The 27760-nt window shown below is 39.2% G+C and overlaps 1 protein-coding gene across 4 annotated transcripts in view; it reads left to right on the forward strand.

The window, feature by feature from the left end:
* The window catches only part of LOC114031877 (ankyrin repeat domain-containing protein 29), a 62476-nt gene extending 37411 nt beyond the window's left edge, over positions 1-25065 (forward strand). For 3 of the 4 annotated variants that reach the window (XM_027847066.1, XM_027847063.1, XM_027847065.1), the window contains 6 exons: positions 909-1007; positions 5384-5482; positions 13121-13219; positions 18049-18144; positions 19400-19498; positions 24328-25065. In XM_027847066.1, coding sequence (XP_027702867.1) covers positions 909-1007; positions 5384-5482; positions 13121-13219; positions 18049-18144; positions 19400-19498; positions 24328-24411 — 576 coding nt within the window. In that variant the 3' untranslated portion in view covers positions 24412-25065. The remainder of the gene's footprint in view (positions 1-908; positions 1008-5383; positions 5483-13120; positions 13220-18048; positions 18145-19399; positions 19499-24327) is intronic. The other variant, XM_027847064.1, reaches the window with a different exon arrangement.
* Positions 25066-27760: the final 2695 nt, after the last annotated feature.

Raw genomic sequence — 27760 nt, forward strand, 5'->3', positions numbered from 1 at the left:
GATAATGAGGTGGTTTTTCTTTTCTTCTCTCTCAAAATGTCTAACCCTAGGGGCAGCAAAGTGGTACAATGGATAGAACACTAGCTTGGGAGTCAGGAGGACCCAAGTTTAAATCTGACCTCAGTCACTTACTACCTATGTGACCCTGGTCAAGTCATTTAACTCCAATTGCCTATCCAAAAAAAAAAAAAAAAAAAAAAAAAAAGCCTAACCCTAGGCCAGATAAATTTCAGAAAGATTTTTCTGTGATTTTTGTTTCTTTTCCAAAATCTATTGCAAACCCATGATTTTCCCCTTCACTTCCAGGTGGGTACAAGTGTATGTGTAAAAGGCAATACCCCAAATACAGTGCATAATAAACAATACAATGCCCAAAGGACATCAAGGATAGACTAAAAATCCTAGAAATTCCTCGGGAGACCCCAGAAGTAGTTCCTACAAACTCAAATTTATGGTGACCCTATCCTTTTCTACACTCCTGTGGCACTTTAAATGGAGAGTTCCTTGTGTCCTAAGGTGGTACTCTAAGGTTCAAATCACACCACGCATGAATCTTAAAATGCCAGACTAGTGTATTGACATATCCTTTTTGTTCTGTTTGGTTTTTCTAGCTTAGGAGACGGTGTAGTTTCCATTCTCAACAAATAGAAGAAAATTTTAAATGACATTACATTATTTAAACAGGCAGAGTGTAGATCTTTCTATTGGAGCCTCCAAACATATAAAACAGTAACAAATAAGTTATGTCATTATTGTCAAGAAAAAGTGGGAAGAGTAGATGAGAGAAGGGGGTAGAAGTATTTATCTTTTGGGGAATTATTTTCTTCACCTCTTGGGCATGTGAAAAATATGTCTTGCAAAAGTCTGTGCCCATGGTCTCTAAAGCATTACTTTCTTCTTGTCTCCAGGATGGCGGCACTGCATTGTTGGCTGCTAGTCAGTACGGCCACATGCGAGTGGTGGAGACCTTATTGAAGTACGGTGCCAACATTCATGATCAACTTTATGTGAGTTTGTTCCCAACGGACATTAAATATGCAGTTTTCAGTTCCCTTGCCACACACGATCTCAGCAATATTATCTCAACTGCCAGCAATTGCCTCTCAAAAAACAAACACACACACACAAAACCCAAATCTGCTTTTATTCCATATTTTAATTAACTGTAAGTTTTTAGACTGGGTAATGTTTACAGAGTCAGGAGATGCGATATAATTGAATTAGATAGTAACTTTGGCTACAGGAAAACAGTACTGATCTTGGTTCTGTAATTTTGAACCTATTTACACATATGTCGTTTCACTTAATGCATAAAATGGCAGATCCTACAGCCTACCATGCAATACATCTTCATTATGTGACAGCTCACCCAACACAGCATATGGAACTGATGAAGAATTAACCAAATGTTTTCTTTACATGCCTGTGACGTGGGACAGTTCTTTTCAGCAAACATAAAGCATCTACCCTGTCCAAGGCCCTGCAGTGAGGACCCAGGGATGGAAAGTAAAGAAAAATTAAAAATTAAAAAATCCTGCTTTCAAAAAACTTAAAATATAATAGACAAGAAGAGTAGCTAAGCTGCTATCTGGGAGAGAAATAGAGTCAGGGGAAGGAGATGCAGCTGAAGCAAAGGCAGCCCATAGTTGCCTTTGAAATGCATCTGCTGCTAGGGTGGACAGCTTTCTGCCAATTGGCAGATAGACCATTACCCAAGGGCTCTACTCATTGATTAATCACAGCAGCAACCTACAGGGTATAGTATAACTATGATTTTATTTTGTAGGTGGTAGCATGAGAAAATTAATAATTTAATTATAGTAGTTAGAAAAAGATTCTTCCAACCACAACAAAAAATTACAGGTAGGTTATGTAATTTTTAAAAATTAAAGGAGAAAGTATTTTTAGATTAAATTTTAAAATAAAAGTTAAAGTATATTTTTGAAATGAAGTATTTTTTGAAAGTTAAAATGTCCTACAACTGCAACACAATCAAGTGACTTACCCAGGGTCTCTTGGGGAATGAGTAGAGAAATCAAAATTAACCCTTCAACTGCTGGTTTTTAGCTATTTATGCCCTGGATGTTATGTTATCCTGCAACTAGACCTCTTGACTTTACATTCAGTTTTCCTGTGTATATATGGGGGAAGATGTATTAGTTAGATATGCATTTTTTCCATTTGATCACATTCTACTTGCACCTTGGAACACCTTAAAAACTATAGGTTACATAAGGGTTGATACATTAAAGGGTTCTTTAATATTATCCCCCACCCTCGTCTGCCCCCATATACACCTATCACAGTATCATGGATATTCTATGAATGCAGATGGAATGACTAAGGTATTGGTGGAAGGCCTGAAGATTCTGATGACTGTAGCGCCACTTAGTGGGGGGCATTTCAAAGGCAGAGGTCATGTGTGCTGATTCTGCCCCCTTTCAGGCAAGGCCTATGAGTGATGATTTTGGCATTAGTGTCACATTAATAATAATAATAATGAATTTATAATAATTATAATAAATAATAATTATTATAAATAAATAATAATTAATTAAATAATGATTAATAATAATAAAAACAACCCTCATTTAAATAGCATTTTATGTATTTTTATCTGGTTCTCATAACATACATATACATGTACATATATACATATACATGTTTCTATATGTGTATATAAACATACATATTAATAAATAATAAATATATACATACATATATTTTGTTGTTGCGTTGTTTCAATCATGTTCAACTCCTTGTGACCCCCCTTTGGGATTTTCTTGGCAAGGGTGCTGGAATGGTTTGCCATTTCCTCCTCCAATCCATTTTACAGATGGGGAGCTGAGGCAAACAGAGTTAAATGACTTGCCCAGAGGTACCCAGCTAGTAAGTGTCTGAGGCTGGATTTGAACTCAGGAAGATGAGTCTTCCTGGTTCTGAGCCCAGTGCTCCATCCACTGAGACACCTTAGTTGCCCTTCATACGCGCACACACACACACACACATACACACACACACACACACGTGTATAATGTCACCTATTATTAGAGAAAAACAGATGTCTGGGAGCCTATTCCCATTTGTTAAACTCCCATTATAGCTTAGACCTCGCATTCCCATAGTGCTTCATGCCTGTTATCTCACTCGATCTTCACAATAGTCCAGAAGGGGATTAGTATTTAAGATGACTCAAGAAACTCCATGCCCAGCAGTGACATCAGCGCCATCATATGTTCCATTTACTTTATGGCCCTGCCCCTCCTATGACCCTTGGCCAGATGATCTAGTAAACGCATCCAAAGCAGTTAAAGTGTAGAAAAAGAAAGGTCACGTAGACCCTAGACTTTCTGTGAACTGAAAGGGCCATGCATGGTAGAAATCAATGGGGTGTAGAAAACAATTTTTTTAAGGCAATTGGGGTTAAGTGACTTGCCCAGGGTCACACAGATAGTAAGTGTCAAGTGTTTGGTCTGAGGCCAGATTTGAACTCAGGTACTCCTGACTTCAGGGCCGGTGTTCTATCTACTGCGCCACCTAGCTGCCCCTGGAAAGCACCTCTTAGAGAATTGTCAGAGAATGAGCAGCTGTCAGTGGCATGCAAGCCAGCTTAGAGAAAAGCACAAATCGGCATCTGAAGTTTTAGCTCCCACATGAAGCATCTGTTTTTAAAAAATCTGTGCAATCTGTTAAATTAATTTTTTTTAATTTCATGTCGAGTATTGCCCAGACTGCCAACTCAGCTGACACCCTTTGGAAACACAATAGTACCCTCTGCATGAGGCACCTGGCTGAGACTAGCAAAGAAGTGTGCTTGGTATTTATTGGTGTGCACGAGTGGCTCCTTTCCTAACCTGAGGCACCATCATTAGCCGGATTGGCTTGTCTTTTCCAGCAGCCCTGGCAAAAACCAGCTAGGATTTTCCACTGTGGTCTAAAAATAACAAAGATCACTCCCATCAGACCTAACTGGAGAAGAAGGAAATAAAGTACCTGTAATCAAGTGAATCATATTGTCCACTAGATATAACATAACATTTCACCAGCCTTGATCAAGGATGAAAAAAATGCCCCAAAGCTACATATACTCAATTACAAATGATAATGAAATGGAAATAGAAATAAGCACATGTTCTGTTTTTGCAGATAATATTGCTTAATTGAGTTCATAGGTAGTAGATGTCTGTGGGACAGATGTGCTCCATGAAGGAGTGACTTCAAACACATCCTAGAAGAGGAATTATTTCAAAAGCATCACATTTCATCCTTTAATGCCAGGGGTAGGAAGACAAATGGGAAAAAAATATAATTGGAAATCTTGCTCCATTCATTAAAACCCACAAAAAAGGTATTTATAACAATATTTAACCATGCCAGACTACAAAAGGCTGAAAAGACTCCCCCCACCCCCGACCCTTGGACCATTATTATTATGAAGTAGGGGCAGCTAGATGACACTGTAGATAGAGCACTGTCTGGCCTGGAGTCAGGAACACCTGAGTTCAAATCAGGCCTCAGACACTTACTTACTACCTGTGTGACCCTGGGCAAATCACTTAACCCTGTTTGCCTCAGTTTACTCATCTGTAAAATAAGCTGGAGAAGGAAATGGCAAAGTATTCCAGTATCTTTGCCAAGAAAACCCCAAATGGCATCATGGAGAGTTGGACACAACTGAACAGCAATAACAAAGGTCTAAGAAATAGAAATTACAGGGCTGCTGAGTCGCATGAAATACTTTCTTCACATTCCTCAGAGTTTAATCCCAAGAAGCATCATGGTATAGCATATGAGGACCTCAGAGTCAGAAAGACCTGGGTTTAAGTCATGCCTCTGACATACTGGCTATGTGACCCAAGATAAGTTATTTAATCTCTCAGTACTCCGGGTGACTTCCTAAGAAAAGAGGCAGCACAGTTCCAGCAGACTCATGCTAGGCAAACTACTCACCTTCAGACAAAGATGTGATGGATTCAGAGTGTGGGATTGGAGCATAGATTGGGTTGGGTTTTTTCCCAGCGTGGCCAATGTGGTCATCTGTTTTGCTTAACTATGCATTTTGTATTGATTTTGTTTTTTCTTGCTTTCTCAATGGGGGAAGAGAGGAAGAGGTAGTCAGGAGAGAATATAGACCTGAAAAGAAAAGAAAATAGAATTTAAAAAAAAAGAAGAATATAGGTGGAAGAGAAGGGTGTGGAGATGTACTCATAAAAAGAGTTTCTCCCTGTTGTTCCCTACACATATTTTTTCTAGAGGTCTTGTTTTAAACTTACAAAAAAAAACTTTAAATTCTGCTAATTTTGTACATTTTTTCCAAATCTAGTTTCTTTTAAAATACATTTGAATGGCAGTTCATTTTTTCCCTCCATTTGGTGTTTTCCAGGATGGAGCTACTGCACTCTTCCTCGCAGCCCAGGGGGGTTACTTGGATGTGATTAGATTATTGTTATCTTCAGGAGCAAAAGTCAACCAACCAAGGCAGGTAATGTTCATCCCTAGTTCTCGAATTGGCCACGTTCATTCAACAGCATTGTAAGGAGGCCCAGGGCAGTGCTGGGAAACCTCATGCCTAAGATAGCTAGTCAGCCTTCTGTCTTTAAGAGTTCAAGTTAATGGTTGACTCTACCTTTGCTTGTCCTGTTTGCTTTGTGCTGACCATTTTCCCTCTGAAATCCAGCTAACCTCACAGTTCAATATTTTAAAATAGCTCAGGTGTTTGGTGTCTGAAGGTGGAGTGCGCACTCTGTCACCTCCTGTTCAAATAAATGGAGGCGACTGTGAGGTAATGTTAGCCCATGGACCTGAATAAACACAGGCCGATTCAGGTGGCCTTCACCCAGCCCAACCCTTCAGCAAAAAGACAGCCCTTTCACTGACACCAGAGCTTGTTTTAGGATCCCTAAGGCTCACCCTGCTTTTTCTGCCAGAGATCTTCAGCCGTGAAAGGGTAGAACAAATAACATTAAGAGAAAATTGAGGCAGCAGCTCACACTCATTGAATTGGCAAAAATAATGAAAAGCAATGAAATTCAGTGCTACAGCATTGTAAGCTAAAAGATTTATTCATTCTTTGCTGGTAGAACTATAAAATAGTAGAATTTTTTGGGAAAGTAATATTGAACATGGAAGTATTACAGGGAAGTAATAAAAAAAAATCATGTCCATTGACTCCTACGATTTCCATCATTAGGAATAAATCTCAAAAGTTATCAAAAAGATGTGTGTGGGGGGGTATTCTTTAAAGATTTTTTATAGCAGTGTTTAAAATTGCAAAAGACAAAAAAAAAACAACAAATAAAAACAACCTAAACATTTAAATAAATTGTAGAACATTAATGCAATTAAGATGAACAATTATGAGAAATAAAAAATAAGTAAGGAACTTAATGAAATAATGCAAAGTCAAAGAAGCAGAACTATAAAGACATAACCCACACTAATTGTAGTGGCATAAAAGGAAAAGTAAAGCGACACAATTCTCTTAAATTCTTAAAGGGAGTGACTGAAAAGTTGTAATATTTTATACATTGAAATTCTTTTATTTAAATATAAATGGTTACTAAGCAAGTTTAATTGAATATATTGATATTTCAGTAAGGTTTGCAATAAATCTTTTCTTCAAAAAAAGAAGGAATTGAATGGAGATAGGTGTAAGAAAGCACCTAGAACTTCTGAACCAAGTTAGGTTCTTAACCTTTTTAGTGTCATGGACCCCCTTGGCAATATAGTGAAGTCTGTGGATGCCTTCTCCAAATCTCCAAATAATGTTTTTAAAACACATAAAAATGTTTAGAAATAAACTGCATAGGACTATAAAGGAAGCCGATTATAATGAAATAAGGTTATTAAAATATTTAAGAAAAAAACAAATTCACAGACCTCAAGTTAAGAACCCATGTTCCGAACCCACATTCCAAATAAGTTTAAATTTCTTGGCCTATATGAATTACACCTGAGGTGAGCAACCTTGCAGCCCCAAGAACATAGGTGGACCTCTAGGTCCTTAAGTGCAGCCCTTTGACTGATTCCAAACTTCACAGAACAAATCCCCTCAATAAAAGGATTTGTTCTGTAAAACTTGGACTCAGTCCAAAGGCCCCAAATAAGGACCTTGAAGCAGCAAGTTTCCCACCCCTGCCCCAAAATAACTTGCAGCTGGGACTGTTGTACCACTATCAGTAATCTTTGAGGAAGAATGAAGAATTGGAGATCAGCACATAGTGTCATAGTTTCCCAAAAGGAAAAGAAGGGAGGTGCCACAAACTATAGTTTGGAAAGCTCGACATTGATATCAGGCAAAATAAAACCCAGTGCCTGGGATATATTCAGTGTTCAATTAATATTTGCTGAAAAACATCTAGAACAGATTATTAAAGAGAAGCTGCATGTTGCCAGGGGAAGAAACCTGGATTTATAATCAGAGGATCTGAGTCCTAACCTTGGCTTTGCATTTATATGAGAGAGAGAGAGAGAGATGGAAAGAAGGAGAGAAGAAAGGAGGGACAGAGAGAGAAAAGAGACAGACAGACTGAGATGGAGGGAGGAAGGGAGGAGGAGGAGGAGAGAGAGAGAAGAAGGGAGAGAGGGATGGAGAGAGAGAGACAGAGAAAAAGAAGGAGGGAGGAAATGAGGAAGAGGAGGAAGAGAGAGAGAGCTAAAGAGAGAAAGAGAGAATGGAAAAGTGAAAAGACCAATGGATTTTGGGTCAGAGGTCAACCCATGTTTAAATCCCAACTCTGCTACTTAGTCCTTACTATCCCTGTGACCTCAAGCAACTCGTTTAACTTCATAAGTTCTCAATTTCTTCATCTGTAAAATGAGGGAGGTTGAACTAAAATCTAGTTGTTATTTATTTGACACAGAGATATCAAGTGCTCAACCTACAGGCTGCAAGCTTCTGAAAACACTCCCAAAGTAAGGCCTGAACTGGGTTCAAATCTAATTGGAAAATGTTTAATAAAATAAATAAAATACTATTCAATATAGATAATGTTAATTTGTGGTTTTCTAAGTCAATAGACAACCCTCAGGGATCTCTTTCTATTTGAATTTGACACCACTGGACAAGATGACCTGAGGTCTCTTCTGGCTCTAACTCCTATGTTCCTATGAAATGAATAGTATTTGAACACCTAGAAAGAGAAGGGGTGATTCCCAGCAGAGATTTACTAGGAATAAATCATGCAGGTTAACATAACTTTGTTTTTTGACAGTGTTCCTGGACTGGTAGATGAAGAAAGTGCTGCATATACAAGGGCATCCAGATTTTGAAAAGCTATGCTTATGGATAAGATGAAGTTAGATTGGATAATAGTATAATTATTTGGACTCAGAACTGGTTGAACAATCCTACCCAAAGAATGCTAAATAGTAGGTCACTGTGGAAAACATGTCTAGTGTCTAACTAGAAATCTTCATCACTGGCCCTCCTCTACTCAATATTTGTTAATCAATGACTTAGATTAAGAGATTAATAGCATACTTATTTGCTTTTGTCACAGAGTCCAAAGAGACAGGTAGCTCATTGGACAACAGAATCAGAATTCAAGATGATGAACCGATGGGCCTAAAAAAAGTATTTTTATTAAGGGGATTTGTTCTGTGAAGTTTGGATTCAGTCAAAGGGCCGTACTTGAGGACCTAGGGGGTCACTTGTGACCTTGAGGCCACAGGTTCCCCACCCCTGGACCCCTAAGCTAACAGTAGGAAATTTAAAAGCAATCAATGTGAAGTTGTTCTAGGGTCAAGGATGGAAGCTCATTTATGACTGGGAGGATCAGGAAAGGCTTCGGGGAGTAGGTGGCATTTGAACTGGATCTTGAAAAATGGATAGGATTTAAATAGACATATATTGTGGGCACAGTAGCAGTGACATTTGAGACCAAGAGAACAACATGTCTAAAGAAAAGGAGGCAGCAAATCTTAGGATCAGTATGAGGCACTGAAAAGCCTAGATAATAAGAGGCCAGGTGATGGAAAATGGACCATGAAAAATGGCAGTCAGCAATATTTGATGCAGCTGTGGCCCTCAAAAAACAAAACTTGATTTCATGCAGTGACTTAGGTCTGAGAAGGCAAGCCAGTTCTAGGCAAAATTATGAAATAGATGAAATTTGATTTTGATGTATTTTTGCCCCTCCTTTCAGGACCCTTTTGACTTCCTCCGTCAATTCCCAGTGACCTCATTCTATCTGCCCAAGATCTCCCACTGGGGCATCTTTCAGTCCCTAAATTACTCACCTACTGCCCCCTGTCAAAATTACTTGTCCTATGTCCTGTACCTTTAGGTTCCTATTCTAAAACTAGATGACACTGGGTGGCAGTGAGTTCACCAGATTAACTAATCCCTACCAATGTTTTAGCTAGTCAGTCTAATATACTATCCCTCCCAAACAAGAAAACATCTTGCACAGAGTAAAATTCATCCAGAATTAATTGAACAAATAAAGCAAAGAGTTTGATGGGCATCTGAAACAAATAACTAAATGACACCCCACTTCTCCATCTAATTTAATAAAACACTCTCCGGTTAGAACTATCTGGTTTCAAATATTTCTCTTGGGATTTAGACCAATGACAAATTGTCCTTGTCCGCATGGTAGCCAGTGCTTCTCCAGCAAGAACTTGAAGGAACATGGCAGAGTATGTAGAACACTGAACTTGGTGCCAGGAAGACCTGAGTTCAAATCCAATTTTAGACATTTCCAAACTGTGTGACCCTGAGGAAGTCATTTAACCTCTCTTAGCCTCAGTGTTCCCATCTATAAAATGGGGATAATAATCCTACCTACCTCACAGGATTGTTGTGACCTTCAAATTAGATAATATACATAAAACCTTTTGCAAACTTTATAATACTATGTAGATCTTGTCTATTATTAAGAATTCCAAGATCCTACAGTGGCTCTAACCACAACCACCACCTCAGCAAAGGACAGGAAAAAGGAAAGGATGTGTGTGTGTGTGTGTGTGTGTGTTGGTTGGTTGGTAGTGATTGTTTAGAGACAGCTTGGGGTTCTGTAAGGATTTCCTTGTGACTTTCCATAGAAGGATCCAAAGAGGCAATATTTCTTTCCTACAGGATTAAGCTAGTACTATCTGCCACACTAACAAAATCCTTGTTCTGGTCCCACTTAAGCCCTGTCTTCTAAGTTTCCAGTGTGTTTGCACCATCTTTGTATTTGCAAGCAAAATATATGAATTCCTTCTTTTAATTAAGAGGAAGCATGTTGTCACAGGCCAAGCCTCAGACCAGGAGTTGGAGGACCTGAGTCCTAGGCTTTGCCCTGCCAGTAAGAAGTTGTGTGACCTTGGACAGATCCCTGAATAAACTAGACCCCAGTCTTCTCATCTGCAAGATAAGGGATACCTGTGCTGTCTACTTGCCACAGCTATGGCACAGCTATTATGAGATAATATATGTGAAAATATTTATATAGTGCTATGTAAACAGAAGTTATTTTTAACTATGTTAATATTGGGGGGGGCAGCTGTCTTGTTTTCCAAGGCTTGAGGGAGCTCGAGTTTCTTGCAGCAACTTTAAAAATTTATTAACTAAGGGGCAGCAAGGTGGTGCAGCAGATAAAGCACTAATCCTGGAATCAGAAGGACCTGAATTCAAATACAGCCTCAGGTACTTACTAGCTACGTGACCCTGGTTAGGTCACCTAACCCCAAATGCCTCAAAAAAGAATTCATTAGGGGCAGCTAGGTGGCGCAGTAGATAGAGCCCCAATCCTGGAGTCAGGAAGGACCTGCGTTCAAATCTGGCCTCAGACACTTGACCACTTACTAGCTGTGTGACCCTGGGCACTTAACCTCATTGCCTAGCAAAGAAAACAAACAAACAAAAAAATTCATTAGTTGAGTGACTTGGGCAATGTTGACATTCCAAAGCTTTTCTAGGGGATATTACTTTATGAAGGTTAAATATAGAGGAAGTTAATATGGTGTAATGCAGTGATGGCCAATTCAAATTAGAAGTGGGAATCACTAATCCATACATAAGAATCTCTTCAGGCTGCATATTGGCTAAGTTTTAAATGTTATCTATGTTTTGTTATATTTTTACTTTTTATGTTAACTGTTTCCCAATGATGTTTTCATCTGATTGAAGGCACTGGGGAGTGTTGCAGGCAGGGCCTGTGGGTCCGTGTCTGATACCTCTGGCATTGTGGATAGAAAGTGGATTTCAGAGTAAGGATGGTCCAGGTTCAGATTCCACCTTTACCACATTCTGGCTGTGTGACCCTAAGCAAGTATCTTAACCTCTCATTGTACTCGACAACTGTCCAAGACCAGAAAAGTTGCAGAACAGCTACTGGTCTGAATTGATAGAGAAGGAGGAAAGGAATAAGCAATTATTAAGCAACTGCTGTATACCAGGCACTAAGTGCGGTACAAATATTAGCTCATTTGACCCTCACAACCATGAGACGTAGGTGCTGTTATTATCTCCATTTTATGGTTGAGGAAACTAAGACAGATGGTGGTTAAGTGACTTGCCTGGGACACACAGCTAGTAACTGGTCGAATTTGAACTCTGGTCTCACTGACTCTAGGCCCAGGGCTCTATGGGTGGTCACCTAGCAATTAGTACAGGGAATTTTCTTACTAGAAACTCTCTAAACTGATGAAATCACAAATCTGGAATAACAACAGCTACTATGGGCATATCATAGTGTTGGCTATAGCAAAATCTTCCTTTAGGAATCAGAAGCTGATGGTTAAAAACTAAAGTATGTGAGTGAGGTGGCACAGTGGTTAAAACACTGCGCTTCTTGAATCAAGAAGATTCATCTTCTCCTGAGTTCAAATCTGGCCTCAGACACTTACTAGCTGTGTGACTCTGGGGAAGTCACTTCACCCTGTTTGCCTCAGTTTACTCATCTGTAAGATGAGCTGGAGAGGGAAATGGCAACCCACTCCAGTATCTTTGCCAAGAAAACCCCAAATGGGGTCACAAAGAATTGGAAAAGACTGAACAACAACAACAAATATGAGAGTGTATATGTGTGTGTGTGTGTTTGTGTGTGTGCGTGTGCACACCCAGGCATGAACCCAACTAAAGCTGTTATATATTATGACAAATTAGGATAGCTGACCATCAACCAGCCAGTGTTTCCATTCAGAGGTTGCTGCCCCCTTCTAATGACTTCTTAGGATTGTAAAAAACATTGCCTCAGCCAGAGGTTGCCTTGTCCCTCTGAAACAGAATTAGGATGGCCACAGGGCAAATGTCCACCCATTGTTCAAGTAACTCTATGTTAGATGAAAATTTTTTACCACGCTGGCTCAGGCCTTGTCTATCATGAAAATTAGTCCCTGGCACCCTCTGCTGGAGAAAGACCTTTAAGATGTGACAAGAGGCACATTCCCTAACACAAATGGGCAAGCCTGATTTATCTGTGGAAAAAGGAAACCCCTTCTCCTGCCCTAGGGTTGGGAGAGTGGCAGGGTGAGAACACATTTTCCTACTCTACGAAAACCCAGCCTGTGGTAGGCAAATTATACAAATTAAGTAAATTACATAGTCAGACGGAAAGAACTCTGGCTCTGGGATTGGAAGATCTGTGTTCAAATCCCTCATCATGTTATGCTGCAGCCTGGGGAAAATCAGCTTCCATTTTCTCATCTGAACAGTGAGAGGATTGATAGGGGATCTCTGAGATCCCTTTGCTGCAGATCTATGATCCCAGGACCTAAGGGGGGTGGGGTGGGGGCGATCTGTACAAATCAACAAGCATTTATTAAGCAATTACTAAATATCAAGTGCTGTGCTAAGCCCAAGAAATACAAACACAAACAGAAACAGTCCCTGGCCCTAAAGGAGCCTGTATTCTAACAGGAGAAGACAGCAAATAAAAGGAAGTTAGGGGTTGGGGAGCTCAAGAGGAGACAAGGTAGAGAAAGTCCAAGAGTCAGGTTAATTCAGGTCAACACACTTCTTTATGCTTAGCCTATTTGAGGCCTGAACCTCCTGGATGGTTTATGGATTACTCCCCAGAGAGTACCTTCTATCCTCAGAAGTTTAAATGGCTTTGATGTCCCTTGAAAGCCAGGAGCCAGAGCACATATTGCTACACACTTACCCCTTTGTTGGCCTTTCTTCACCCTAAAGGATGGAACAGCTCCGTTGTGGATAGCATCTCAGATGGGACACAGTGAGGTAGTGAGAGTAATGTTGCTTCGGGGGGCAGATCGGGACGCTGCAAGGAACGTAAGTATTGCCAATTCTTGTCATCTCAACACACAAATAATGTTATCTGTAAATGCAGGACAAACCATTTTTTAAAAATTCATTTTGAACTTAAATACATAAAGACCAAAAAAAAAAAAACCATTTCTATGTACACAGCACAACAGAAAAAGATGGTTTGGGTTTTTTGGTTTTTGGTTTTGGTTTTTTTTTGAACAGCGAAATAAACCTTAGAATACCGGAGAATCATACTTTTAAAATATTCTTCTGGATTTCCTGTGTAACAACAGCTTTTACGAGCCTTACCTCAGATTCCCAAAACTCACCTGTTTTCTCTGATATCACAAGCAAGTAATGTTTTAGTAAATGTACAAGGCAAACTTGTTTATTTCTACATCCTTTGCGACATCTGGGCACTACACAGGTTTAGGCGGTTTATGTACTTGAAAAATTCTTAAGGAACCCAGTGAAATGGGTAGTCTTTGGCTTATGCCTTTATCTAGCAGTGCACTGTCTACCAACAAACAAGAAAGCATTTGACTCAATAGAGCAAAATTCTACCTTAATCAAGGATACTCCAACAACTGTATCTGCCTTGCACTTGAAATCATATTGTCTTTAACACTCATGCTGGCTGTATCGCCATTAATGAGTTTGAGGGTTCTCCATTAGGAAAACCCAAAATATCCATGGGCGCTGGTAGAAGGGTAAATTTATTGCATAGCTATTCAGGGTAATTCAGGTTTTCTGCAGCTCCCCCGAGACGTGGGAAGAAGCCCTTGTCGGCAGTCCTTTGGAGTATAATCACTCAAAGCCTGTTTTTTTATGGATCTATTCTGGGCCCTGAACAGTCAGATGAAGAAACAACCAGCAAGACCTAAGTCTCAGACTCAGAGGAGCCACTCTTCTCTTTTGCTGAAAGTTTCTGTACCCTTCAGGAGATCAGAGTGGAAAAAGACCAGTAATGACATGAATAGGAGTTTTATTGTTGTCTTATCCCTCAGATTAACATTATGAAAGACACTTTGAGGAGGAAATTTAAATCATAAAATCTTATCTCTAAGAGCTGCAGGAACCCAGAATGAATGGTACATTTCTGCCGCAATGAGATGGCTACAAAAGCCATACATCCAGTCCTAATCTCTCTCCTGACTTCAGTCCCACATCACCAAATGCCTACTGGGCATCTCCACCTCAATATCTGTTGGCATCTCAAACTCAACATGTCCAAAGCAGAATTCATTATCCTCCCCCTAAGCCCATCCCTCTTCTAAATGTTCAGTTTCTGTTGGGGAGACCATCATCTTTCCAGTCAACAAGGGTAAAATATTGAAGGAAACCAGGACTCTTTCCTCTCCCTCATCCCGCCGTGTCTAATAAGTTAGCAAATTTTGTCACATCCCCTCCATCCCTCTTCTCCACTGATATAGCTACCACCCTAATTCAATCCCTCATTGCCTATCTGTACGAAAGCAATAGCCTCTTCTAGACCATCCATCCTGCAATCCATCCTCCACACAGCTCACAATAATTTTTCTAAAGCACAAGTATGATCAAAAATCTCTAGTGGCTACATCCTGCCAATATGATAAAACACAAAGTCCTCAGCTGGGTACTTAAAGCTTTCCACAATCTGGCACTAGCCTACCTTTCCAAACTTATTCCATTTATTCCCTTTTAATGCATACCACATTCCAGCCAATCTGGGTGACATAGATGTCTCTGAAGTTGCCATTCATCTCTGAGCTGCCTGCCTTTGCATAGACTGTCCCTCATGCCTGGAATGCACACCCTGCTCTTAGAATTCTACCTTCCTGCAAAGTGTAACTCAAATGCCACCCCTGGCCCAACTGTCCCTTCTTAAATTCTCTTTATCTGTGTTTCACCTGAGGTCAGGGACTGTCTTACTTTTACTTGTATCCCCAGTGCTTAACACAGTACCTGGCACAAAATAGGTGCTTAATAAATCTATCCACTGACTGACCTTCACCTATTGATAGCTCTGAGAGAAAGACTGGAGGTAGCTTTCTCATAGCTGGGTAGGCCACTAGGTGGTGATCTGGGGTCCAGCCACCCCAGCTCTGCACACTATCGGCATCTAGTAATTGCTCTATGAAATCAGGCCACTAGATGGCACTCAAAGATTACTCTAGCCACAAGTGAAAACTCATTTTTCTGCTTTTCTGGGGCTCTTCTCTAAGGATATAATTTAACCACATCATAATCCATAATATCTTGGCTTGTAGCCAATATCATTTAAATTGAGATTCTAATCTCTTTTTCAACTTCAGTGACCTGAAAGGATTATTTCTTTACATTAATCAATCAACATTTATTAAGCACCTACTATGTGCCAGGCACTGTGCTAAGTGTGAAGATGCAAAAAGAGTGAAAAGACAGTCCCTGCCCTCAAGGAGTTTACTGGGGGAGAGAACATGCAAACGAATATGTACAAAACTCTAATACAGAAAAAAGAAACCTAATAGTTCCACTTTTAAAGCTTCCCACGGGCAATCTGGTGCACTGGTTGATGTCTGAAATCAATTGAGCCTCCGACTTGCCTTTCTTCACCCGGTGTTTCCCAGACGCACCCAGAGACTGTCCTGGTCAGGGATCTGCTCCCCAAAGTGAAGAGTACAGGGTGTCCTCTGTCTCTGGTCATCACATCTACTTCCCACCGTCGTCCTGGACCTGTAAAGACTTCCCTTTGCTACCTTTTCAACTGTCACTCACTGCTTTCGTGGACTCTTCAAGGTGTTTCAGCTGTCAGTTTAACAAAACCTCCCAGGCTCTTCACCAGAGAGCCTGTAATTTCCACAGATTTCTACACTGTTTCTCAAGTTTCCTCCTCTGGTCCTTTCTGTAAAACACTATGGCTCTTTTTTATTTTTTTTTTTTTTTGGTGAGGCAGTTGGGGTTAAGTGACTCGCACACAACTAGTGAACGTTATATGTCTGTGCTTACATTTGAACTCAGGTCCTCCTGACTCCAGGGCCAGTGCTCTATCCACTGTGCCACCTGGCTGCCCCCTATGGCTCTTTTTAAATGTTCATCTTAGGGACAGCTCAGCGGTGCAGTGAATAGAGCACTGGCCCTGGAGTCAGGAGGACCTGAGTTCAAATCTGGCCTCAGGTACTTCCTAGCTGTGTGACCCTGGGCAAGTCACTTAACCCTGATTTCCTTAAAAAAAAAATAAATGTTCATCTTATACTATAACAACAGAACAAGTATTTATGATAAATATCCTAAGCAATTCACCTCCATGTTTCCTTCTTTTCTCTGGTACCTAGAAATGGTAGGAAAATACAGAAGTCCAGGGAGCCTGCCCCCCCCCACTCAGCCAAGAGGAGGTTTCATATATGTTCATGTGCTGTGTCTTCCCAATGGAATGAATGCTCCCTGAGGGCAGAGGTGGTTTTTCTGTTTTGTCTTTGTATCGCCAACACCCTGAATATTGACTCATACATAGAAGGTGCTTATTAAATGAGATGGCATATGTAACGTACTTTGCCCTTCAAGTGCAACATAAATTATCATATAAGCTATTTATATATAATTATATACAACACACATAACATAAACATATTCAAGTAACATTTTAATATATGATCTATAAATTATTATACAACACAAATATATTACTATATTTATATAATATGTTAATATATAATATATTAATGTTATCTATAAATTATTCTATATGTTATTGTTATTATTTTGGTTTTTTACTGAATTGCAGGAAATAATAGCTATCTTCAGGTATTTTGAGGACTGTCCCATGAAAAAGCAATTTTTCTACTTTGGTTCAAGAGGGAGGAACTATGAGCAAAAGATGAATGTTGCAGAGGAGCAAATTTTAAGCTTGGTTATTCCAAAGTAGAATGGAATGACTGGAGACATAATAGGAGATAGGCACTAAAGGCCTTCAGACAAATAAAAGATGTGGAAAAAGAGATTTTTGTTCAGGTATTGGATTAAGTGACCATTGAGATCTCTTGCACCTCTGAGATTCAGTGATTCTGTTAAAAAAAAAAATTGGAAACCGCTTCCATGATTAAGGAATGCTTATAGCGTATTCATATAATTTAATAATGTCATGAAATGATAAATATGAAGAATATAAGGTGATATGGAAGGATTTCCATGAAGTGATGTCAGGCAAGATTGGCAGAATAAGAATGATATGCTAATGACTAATCATATTATAAACAAAGACAACAACATTTTATCAATACACGGATTTGGAAGGAGACACCGAACAAATATTATTTGCTAAAATGTAAATCATACTATTTTTCCCAGTTAAAATGCAAATAGGAATTTGAAGTTTAATCTGGAAATTTATTCCACATTTTAATTATCTATTTGCATTTCTTGGAAATTTTGCTGATTACATAATGAAAAAAAACCATAGACTCAGAAATGTATTTCAGAGTTAGTATGAAATTCAACGGGGTTCATTCAACATATCTATGTTGACTGATCTGTTGACTGAGTGACTGATTGGAAAGAATGTCACTAGGGGGCCTCCTTGCCCTGCTGGTCTCTCTCTCCTCAGACTGGATCACCATCAATTTCCCAAAAGCAAGGGAATATGATGCAGGAATCTATTTGGTCCTCCTATAGTTCTGTCAGAGATCAACAGCATTTAATGTGCTTAATGATGGCTATCTGTTGGGAGATTGTCCAGAACAGACATTTTAAGTCTATACAACTTGCCTAGCAAAAACCGTTCGCTGATTGCCAGGGTAATGCTGACACATTCTGTATTCTCCTATCATCCAGCAATGAGTTAATGCACTATTCCTCTCATAACTGGCCCCTGTCTACCTCTCTCCCGCTCCCTTAAGGATGGTACAACGGCATTATTGAAGGCCGCCAACAAAGGGTACAACGATGTCATCGAAGAACTGCTCAAGTTCTCTCCCACCCTTGGCCTTTTAAAGGTAAGATCTGAAAAGGAAGTTAGGTCATCTGCAAAACGAAAGGAGGTGAGAATGGCAGAAGTCTGCATTTGGCACAACTACAAACACCTTTTGGTGTTTGGGCAGACATAAAGACAGCATAAACATAAAGAAGAGAGGGAGAAGGGGAAGAGAAGAATTGACCAGGGAGTTCTAAAACCATGTTTTCCAGGAGAAAGACAAAGCGACCATCCAAACCCCCCAAAGACAAACCCCAAACTATTAAGGATTAGAAAGCAAGCGGTTTCATTAAGAAGCCAATCACAATGCTGATGATTCCAGTTGCTTATGAATCTTCTCCAGAAAGGTAGAGATACCCTTATAAACATTTTCTCCTCCATTTTCATCATCTGAAGTAAAAAAAGCATTATCTATGGCTGTCCTCCATAGCCAAAGGAGGCAAACAGAACAGTAAAACATCTAGGTGGGGCGGTGGATAAAGAGCTGGCCTTGGAATCAGGAAGATCTGAGTTCAATTCCTGCCTCAGATATTGACTAGCTGTGTGCCCCTGGGCAAGTCACTTAACCCTGGTTTGCCTCAGTTTTCTCATCTATAAAATGAGCTGGAGAAGGAAATTGCAAACCACTCCAGTATCGCTGCCAAGAAAACCCCAAAAGACATCAGGAAGAGTCAAACACAACTGAAATGATTCAACAACAAGCTATTATTATCGTTGCTGTTATTAAAATTTTGTCTCTCTGAATGAGCTGTGTTAAATGCTAAGAACTTCATTAAAGATTAATACATTTTGCATGGAAATTTTTCTAAAATTATCATGCACTTTCCTTGTCGTCTTAAAGCACACTAAATGTAATGAACCTTTTCTTGATGACTTGGTATCATCATTATAAATACCAGATACTTGGGATACTATATTAATAGTCCTCTCCTCAGGAGCTACAAAGTTATGAAGGGCTATTTCCCCTTAAACTAAATGTCTCCAGACACCTGTGTTTTTCAGTTCTTGTGTCTGCTTTTCATAGTTTTTTCTATCTCTGCCTTTGCCATCGACCTGTCAGCATTTACTGAATAGTTCCCATATATGAGGCAAGGAAGTAGGCCCTAGGCATTAGAAAGGCTCTAAAAGGAAGACGGGGAAGTATAGGAAAAATAAGACTGCTGTTAGTGCCCTGACAACCTCGTTCTTCGAGCTCTGTGTTTATAATCAATGCCTAAACTATTTGAATGATTTCATCCCTTCTGTGGTTGCTACTAATACCACAATTTTCCTCCTAGAATGGAACAACAGCTCTTCATGCTGCAGTGCTCAGCGGTAATATCAGAGCAGTCGCCTTGCTCCTGGAAGCAGGAGCAGACCCTGCCCTTAGAAACAAGGTAACGCATTTTAGTGTGTCTTTAATTCCTTGAAGTGGCCGAGCAGAGGCCCATATTGGACTAAAGCCATCCACCAATAGATAGTTTTCATCTTGGAATGGCTTCTGAGCCCTGGGGGTAAGGAGGCAAAGCTATGCTCAAAGATGTGCTCTAGAAAGTTTTAAAAATTCTTCTGCCTAGTACCATTCTTCTGGGACAAATTCCATCAAGTACATTCCCTGGAGATTCAGGGAGTTTCCAACTTAGGAACTAGTTATCTTCCCAAAATGTATTTAAGTTATTTGTTTTGAAATCAGGATGCATTCCCCACCCCCCACTTCACAAGAAATCATGTTACAAATGGGAAGTTAGGTTCCCTTCTCAAGCCTATTTATTTCATAATAGGGACTGCCACAGAAGGATACATCACTTGAGTGCTATACATTTCTAATTTTTAAAAAAAAGGAATTTTTTTTACCGTATTAACAATTAAATGAAATAGAAAAATAATAAAATTGATAAGAAATAATTTTTCATTTACGTTCAAGGCTACTATACCAGGATGTAAGGATGCCTTCCTCTAAAGCTTCTTTCAGCCCGTCAACCCAAAAAAGACACTGATGTGACTCCCACTCCTCCAGTACAAACTTTGATGTACTCTCCAAACTGTCATAATACTTGTGAGCTTGGACTGTGCCCTGCTCAAGGACCCCTATGCTATAGTCTCTGTCCCTAACTGACCTGAAAAGGGAGTTAAGTGAGACTCTCCCTTCTCTCCCCAACCCCCAGGAATTTAAGGAAAAGGAAGGTGATTAATTTACTTCTCTTTATGGTAAACCACTCACAATCTAATTGCTGATTGAAAAGGAGTCAGATACCACATCACACCTATCAGACTGGCCAACATGACAAAACAGGAAAATGATAAATGTTGGAGAAGATGTGGGAAAATAGGAACACTAATGCATTGTTGGTGGAGTTGTGAAATGATCCAACCATTTTGGAGAGCAATTTGGAACTATGCCCAAAGAGCTATAAAAATGTGCATACCCTTTGACCCAGCAATAGCACTTCTAGGGCTATATCCCAAAGAGATCATACAAATGGGAAAAGGACCCACATGTACAAAAATATTCATAGCAGCTCTTTTTGTGGTGGCAAAAAAATTGGAAATTGAGGGGATGCCCATCAATTGGGGAATGATTGAACAAGTTGTGGTATATGAATGTAATAGAATACTATTGTGCTATAAGAAATGATGAACAGGCTGACTTCAGAAAAACCTGGAAAGACTTGTATGCTCTCATGCTGAGTGAAGTGAGCAGAACCAAGAGAACATTGTACACAATAACAGCTATGTTGTGTGATGACCAATATTGATAAACTTAACCCTTCCCAGCATTACAAGGATCTAAGACACCTCCAGAGGCCTCGTGATGGAAAATGCTATCCACATCCAAAGAAAGAACTATGGAAGTTGAATTGCTATTTTTTTTCTCTTCTGTTGAGTTTTGTTTCCTCTTTCTGATGGTTCCTCCTATTGGTTTTAATTTTTCCTTACAACATCACTAATGTGAAAATATGTTTAATAGGAATGTAAATGTATAGCCTATATCAGATTGTGCCCCGTCTTGGGGAGGGTGGTGGGGAGGAAGGGGGAGAAAAATTTTAAACTCAATAGCATATGGAAGTGATTATTGATAAATCAAAATAAATTAATAAAAAAATTTTTTTAATTAAAAAAAAAAAGAAAAGGAGTCAGAGGTTGGCTCAAGTCATGGTTCCAGCCAAAGCATGAGATCTGGGAAGCAAGGGATGCATTGTCTTCACGGTAGTAGATAGAATCTTGGGCTTGTAATCAGGAAGACTCATCTAAGGCCAGATTTGAACTCATAAAGATGAGTCTTCCTAATTCTAAGCCCAGCGCTCTTATCCACTGAGCCATCTAGCTACCTAGGGTCCTACAACTAGTAAATAGGAGGCTGTTGCAGCAGTTCAGGGAAGAGATGATGAGGGTTTGAATTAAAGTAGTAACTGTGTGAGTAGAGAGAGGATATATGAAAGACATAAAGGTAGAAACAAGATTTGGCAATTGATTGGATTTTCGTGGAGACTGAGAGTGAGAACAAAGCTGAGTGATTAGAAGGATAATGGCGCCCTTGACCGTAGTAGGAAAGTTTGGAAGAGGAATGGGTTGAGGGAATGATGCAGTAGAATATAATGGGTTCTGTTTTGGGCTCGCTGAGTTAAAAATTCCTACAGGACAATAATTTCTATGTGTTCAACAGGTAGTTTGTGATCCTGGACTAGAACTCAGGAGAGAAACTAGGGTAAAATACATAGATTTAGGAAGCATCTGCATAGTTGATCATTGAACCCATGGGAGCTGATTAAGTCACCAAATGAGAAAGTATAGAAGGAAGGAAGGAAATAAGCATTTATTAATCAACTACTATGTATCAGCCACTGTGTTAAGTGCATTATAAATATTATTTCATTTGATCCTCATAAAAATCCAGGGAGATAGGTGCTATTATTATCACCATTTTACAGTTGGGAAAACTGAGGCAGGCAGATTAAATGACTTCCCAGAGTTACACAGCTAGTAAGTGTCTAATATAGATGTGAACTCTGGTCTTCCTGACTCCATGCCCAACACTTTATCCACTGCCCCATTTACCTACTTCATAGAAGAAAAGAGAAAACTATCCAGGACAGTTCCTTGGGGAGATGGATGTCCACGATTAGTAGCTATGAAAAATATAAAAATCCAGCAAAGGAGATGAGCAAATGAGAAGTGGCCAAATAGGTAGGAAGAACCGGAAAAAATTTATTTTTTTTTTGTAAAGAACTATTTGTTTGGGGTTTTTTGGTTTTGGTTTTGTTTTGTTTTTGAAACACAGAGAGGTGGGGTGAACCAAGAGAGAATAGTGAAATGGAGAGATGGATCCTGGTTCCCTGTATTTCCTGGGGAAACCCATACAAACAGTTAAAAATAGTGGCTGTTTGGAGGAACCCATGCTCCTCTATACTCTTCCCCTTTAGGACAAGGAGTTAATCCTTTCCCCCCATGCTGATTGTCACTAAGTACCCTCTATTGAGTTTCCTGACTAATGAATGGGTTAAAGGTATATTATGGTGCTCTATTCTGAATATAGTTTTTATGGGAGAAATATCTCCTCTCTGAGTTCATGTGGTGGGTGACTGCTGCCAAATATATATTGACTACAATGCAGAAATTATAGTGGTAATATTATTATGCAAAGGCATAGTTTCATGCCTCAGAGAAAACCTGAATAACCACGAAGGTTCTGACAAGGCTTCTTATGGGCAAAATTATGTCAGAATAACAGAGAAATAATTCTTTTATATTTGGCAATCTTGTACATTCCTCTTATGCCAAAAAAGTTAAAAAGAAGATAGATCCAAAACCCTTTCTATTTTTCCCTTCCCTTCCCTTCCTTTCCCTGCCATCTAGGTTGAACAAACAGCCATAATCTCATTCATCGCCTAAGGAAAAAACAAACCTCATCAAACAAACTCTGTAGATAAACTAAGGTCTAGGGAGATTAAGATCCTTTTAGAGGATTCACAGAGAAGCAGAGGAAGGAGTATTTACATGTCAGGAGTCAGGGACCGCTAACTTCTTCCTTGGGCTTCTTATCTAAGGAATGTTGAAGATTCTAAGTAAATTTTCCTATCCCTTGCTACAGATTTTGGCCAGGCGAGGTTAATATTAATAAAATATAGACTTTCAGTTAACCAAAATTTGCGAGGTGAATGACTGAGTCTCGAATAATAAAAGGAAATAAAATGTGTGCATATAATGCACATATACATACATATATTTGCATGTATATATAATACACATACAAATTATTATGTATTTGTTTTGTGCAGATGCATGCATTCGCGCATGCATGTGTGTGCACATGTATTATTTGTGTGTGCATACATGTATATATACATATAATATCCTGTTTGTACAGTTATTTGCATGTTGTCTCCATTAGACCATGAGCTCCTTGAGAGCAGGGACTGTCTTTTGCCCTTCTTTAGTTCCCCAGTGATTAGCCCAGTGTCCGGCACATAGTAGGTAATAAATGCTTATTGACCTCAATGACTTGACTCATAGAAAACTATAATTTAAATGTCACGTAAAATGATACCTTGCAAATGTTTAATGCTTTACATTTTTCAAAGCATTTCTGCATAATAGCATACTTCTGTGAGGTTGTCCCAACCAATGCACTTTGCAAGAATGTTATCAATACAGCATAATCAGCCCCAGCTGTACAGTCACATAATCCTTCCACTAATTATCCATTTATAACACTGAGCTGTGGAGCTAACTGCCCCAGAACATCATTCTGCTTAACATTTTGCTTTCTTTCCTGTTGTTATCTTTTGACAATATTAGATTATGCTTATTCGTAAGCTCATATGATCCCGATACAACTATGAGGTTAATAAAGAGAAGAGAAAACTATTTTTTAGAGATGTTTAGTGATTTGCCTGAGGTAAAATAACTAGTAAACTGGTACAGCCACAACTGAAACTCAGGTCTTTCAAGTGTTTATATAGGAGCCTTCTACCAAACCACACTGTCTCCCAATAACACAATCAAATCAATCTGTGTTATTGAATTGTAGACCACAGATTATGTGCAGTATGAGTCAATGCGGTTTACAGTTTGAACAAGACTGGAGTTAGGAAGACACAACATCATAAATAAATAACATGAGAATTTTAGATCAATGGAAGGGAGATTATTGGGGACAGGTATATCAAGACAAGCAACATTGGCAACTGAGTTGGAGTTTTCTTAACCACTGTATTTCTTCTTTCAGGCAAATGAACTACCAGCAGAATTAACCAAAAATGAACGCATTTTACGTCTCCTCCGAAGTAAGGAAACACACAGGAAAAGCTAATTCAGCTCCTGCTTCATAGTGGCTAAATGCTGTCCACATCAGTAAGAAAGCAAATTTGTTCTGCAAACAGTTTTGGACTTTGGTTCTTGAAAGCATTTTGTTTAATTGGCTCACAATGCCGACACTGCTGCTCCCAGGACAATCTTAGGGTCTCCACACTGTGCCCTAGGTTCGAGATGTGGGGTGGCCTTCACTCTCCCTTACAACAGGGTTTACACACTGGCCTGTTAACTAGACTCCACTGTGTTTTAGCACCTTCATGGAGTGGAAAGAAACCCCCTTATGCCATTCAGTTAACAAATTCTAAGGTGGACAGGGCTTCCAGCCCTCATCAAGGCCATATGAAATTCTGCCCCCTTTAAAGGACTCTAAGTCTGACATTTAGCTGATTAATTGCACTTTTCCTTTGTGTCTCGTGTAGCGCTGGTAATACAAACATATATGCATATATTCATCTAGGCAGGGAGTTTCTTTTACTTCATTACAATATATTTTCTTCCACTTAAGGATCACAGCCATAATGATTAGGAATCAGGTAAATGGCAAACACAAATGCACTCTTGTTGAAGACCACCAATACTATTTGACAAGAATGTGTATTCTTGGGGAGCTAGGTGGCGCAGTGGATAGAGCTCCGGCCTTGGAGTCAGGAGGATCTGAGTTCAAAACCGGCCTCAGACACTTGACACTTACTACCTATGTGACCCTGGGCAAGTCGCTTGACCCTATTGCCTAGCCAAAAAAAAAAAAAACCCACAAATTAAACCCAAAAAATAAATAAAAAAAAAGAATTCATATTCTTGTTAAAGTGTTTGATTCTAAAGAACAATTGGTGTTTTGTGAATCGATCCTCTCCCGATTCCTCACATTAAAATGACATCTTTGATTAAGATATGGGAGGAGGCAAAATGAGTATTTCTGAAGGAGACAGTGTAGAATAGTGGAAAGAAGGCCAGATTTGGAGTCAGAGAAACTGGGTTTAAATCCAGCTCTGACACTTGTTACTTGTGTGACCTTGGACAGGTAACAACCCCTCTGGGCCTCATTTCCTCCTCTGTAAAATGATGGAGTTGAGACTAGTTGAGGTTCCCTAAAGCTCCTTCCAGTTCTAAATCTATCATCCTATGAAAAGCCTCTTTAACTCTGATTTAGGGAAATTGCAAAAATATCCAAAATTTGGGTTTGTTCCTTTGAGCTTTAATTTGAGTTCTACCCTTTGGAAAATCTTTCTTAGGACAGAAGGGGGCTTTCTGTACCTACTGAGGAATCTAGAACTTCTAATATCACTTTGCTTTATGCAATAGACTTTGAGGTCCTAGAATAAAAAGTAAGATGTGTTGTTACTACTACAGTTATGTAAGTTATGCCTAAATGTTATTTATTTAGTAAATATCTACCTGTGCATGGGACATGCTGATTGATTCCAAGAAAGCAAGTGGGTTTTGTGTTGTTTTATTTTAAAATTGTTCCTTTGAGGAAATCATGACTTAATGTTAAATTCACTTCATTATATTAAATGCACTTAGTTATCAATGGTGTCTAATTGCCTCAGAATCAGTGCCTAATTTCACACACACACATAAATCCAGGCTTTCCATCATTTGAGCACAGGAAATATTGAGGATCTTTCTGTAGTTTAAAGATGTCTTTAGTTTTCTTGTTAATGTCATGCTTTGGTTCCCAGCTCATGGACCTGTATGAAGGAAATGTGTTTTAAATATTTGCCTCACAACCTCTAAATAATAAAGTGTGTGTTCAGACATTTTTCAGTTGTGTCCTACTCCTTGTGACCCCATTTGGGGTCTTCTTGGAAGAGATACTAGAGTGGTTTGCCATTTCCTTCTCCAGCTCATTTTACAGACAAGGAAACTAAAAGAAGTAAGATTAAGTGACTTGCCCAGGGTCACACAGCTATTAAGTGTCTGAAACCAGATTTGAACTCAGGAAGATGAATCTTTCTGACTCTAGGCCCTGGTACTCCATCCACAATGCCACCTAGATGCCCAGTAATAAATTGATGCATTTCCATTTTTGAAGCTAGAAATTGACCCTTAACATTTGTATTGATTAGTACTAACAAGTTGTCCTTACTAGCACCAAGAGCAGAACCAATTTTGCAGCGGAACTCTATGAGTGAGGAGTGACATGAGGTTTCAGAGTATTGCCCTGGAAGTAATGAGATCCAGATTTCCAGTCTTTTCTCTGTCACTGACCAGCTGTGAGACTCTGAGCAAATTACATCACCTCTCTGGGCCTCAGTTTCCTCAGCTATAAAATGGCAGGTTATACTAAATGATCTCCAGGTTCCTTCCACCTTTAAATTCTATGATCCTACTGTCCCATAGAGACCAAAATAGCATTACTAGAGACGTGAAACCTGACTAGAAGGGTCAAAAGATAAAGGAAAGAAGAATCACAGATCTAACTATAGTCATTCAGATTTATTGTCCTTGTGGTGTATAATGGCTCAAATGTATTCATAAAAATCTAAAACAGACTTAAAGGCTTGAAAGAGAACATAGTAACTTCAAACATAATTTAACTGGAATCTCTCTTAGCTGAAGTTTGAAAGAATACTGTGTTTAGCTTAAAATACTATGTTTAGCTATCTGTTATTGGCTGTACCAGGCAAGATGCCCACATGAATCACCTTATCAAAGCCTATTTTTGAAGGTTGGAGACCATTATTCGTTCAGAAATAGGTAGAAAACTCATATTTTAGGTGCTGATTTATATAATAAGGAGTTAATATTTTATCCTGAGAACTCACAATAAGTCCTATACGCATTGATAGATAGATAGATAGATAGACAGACAGATACAGACAGGCAGATAAATAGGCAGGCAGCTAAGTGACGCAGTGGATAGAGTGCTGGGCCTGGAGTCAGGAAGACCCGAGTTCAAATTCAGCCTCAGACACTAGCTGTATGACCCTGGGCAAGTCACTCAACCTTGTTTGCCTCAGTTTCTTCATCTGTAAAATGAGCTGGAGAAAGAAATGGCAAATCACTCCAGTATCTTTGGCAAGAAAGGCCCAAATAGGGTCATGAAGAGCTAGACACAATTGAACAGCAACATAACTTGTCATCTATTTTCAATGTTACAATTAAAATTAAAATGAATATACTACACAGTTTGTATTCACTTTTTTTTTAAATTAGAAGCTGTTTTTGTTTCAGCAGCATACAATTTGTGTGGCTAATCTAACCCTAGAATTAAATATGTAAATTGTTTTAGGCTATTAATAGATCATGAAGAGTCAACTAGGCAGCAAAGTGGATAAAGCCCTGAGCTTAAAGTAAGAAAAAAGCTGAGTTTGAATACTGCGCTAGTTGTGTGACTCTGGATA

This window comes from Vombatus ursinus, unplaced genomic scaffold, assembly GCF_900497805.2.
Source record: "Vombatus ursinus unplaced genomic scaffold, bare-nosed wombat genome assembly UNPS02015255.1, whole genome shotgun sequence".
Taxonomy (NCBI): Eukaryota; Metazoa; Chordata; class Mammalia; order Diprotodontia; family Vombatidae; genus Vombatus; species Vombatus ursinus.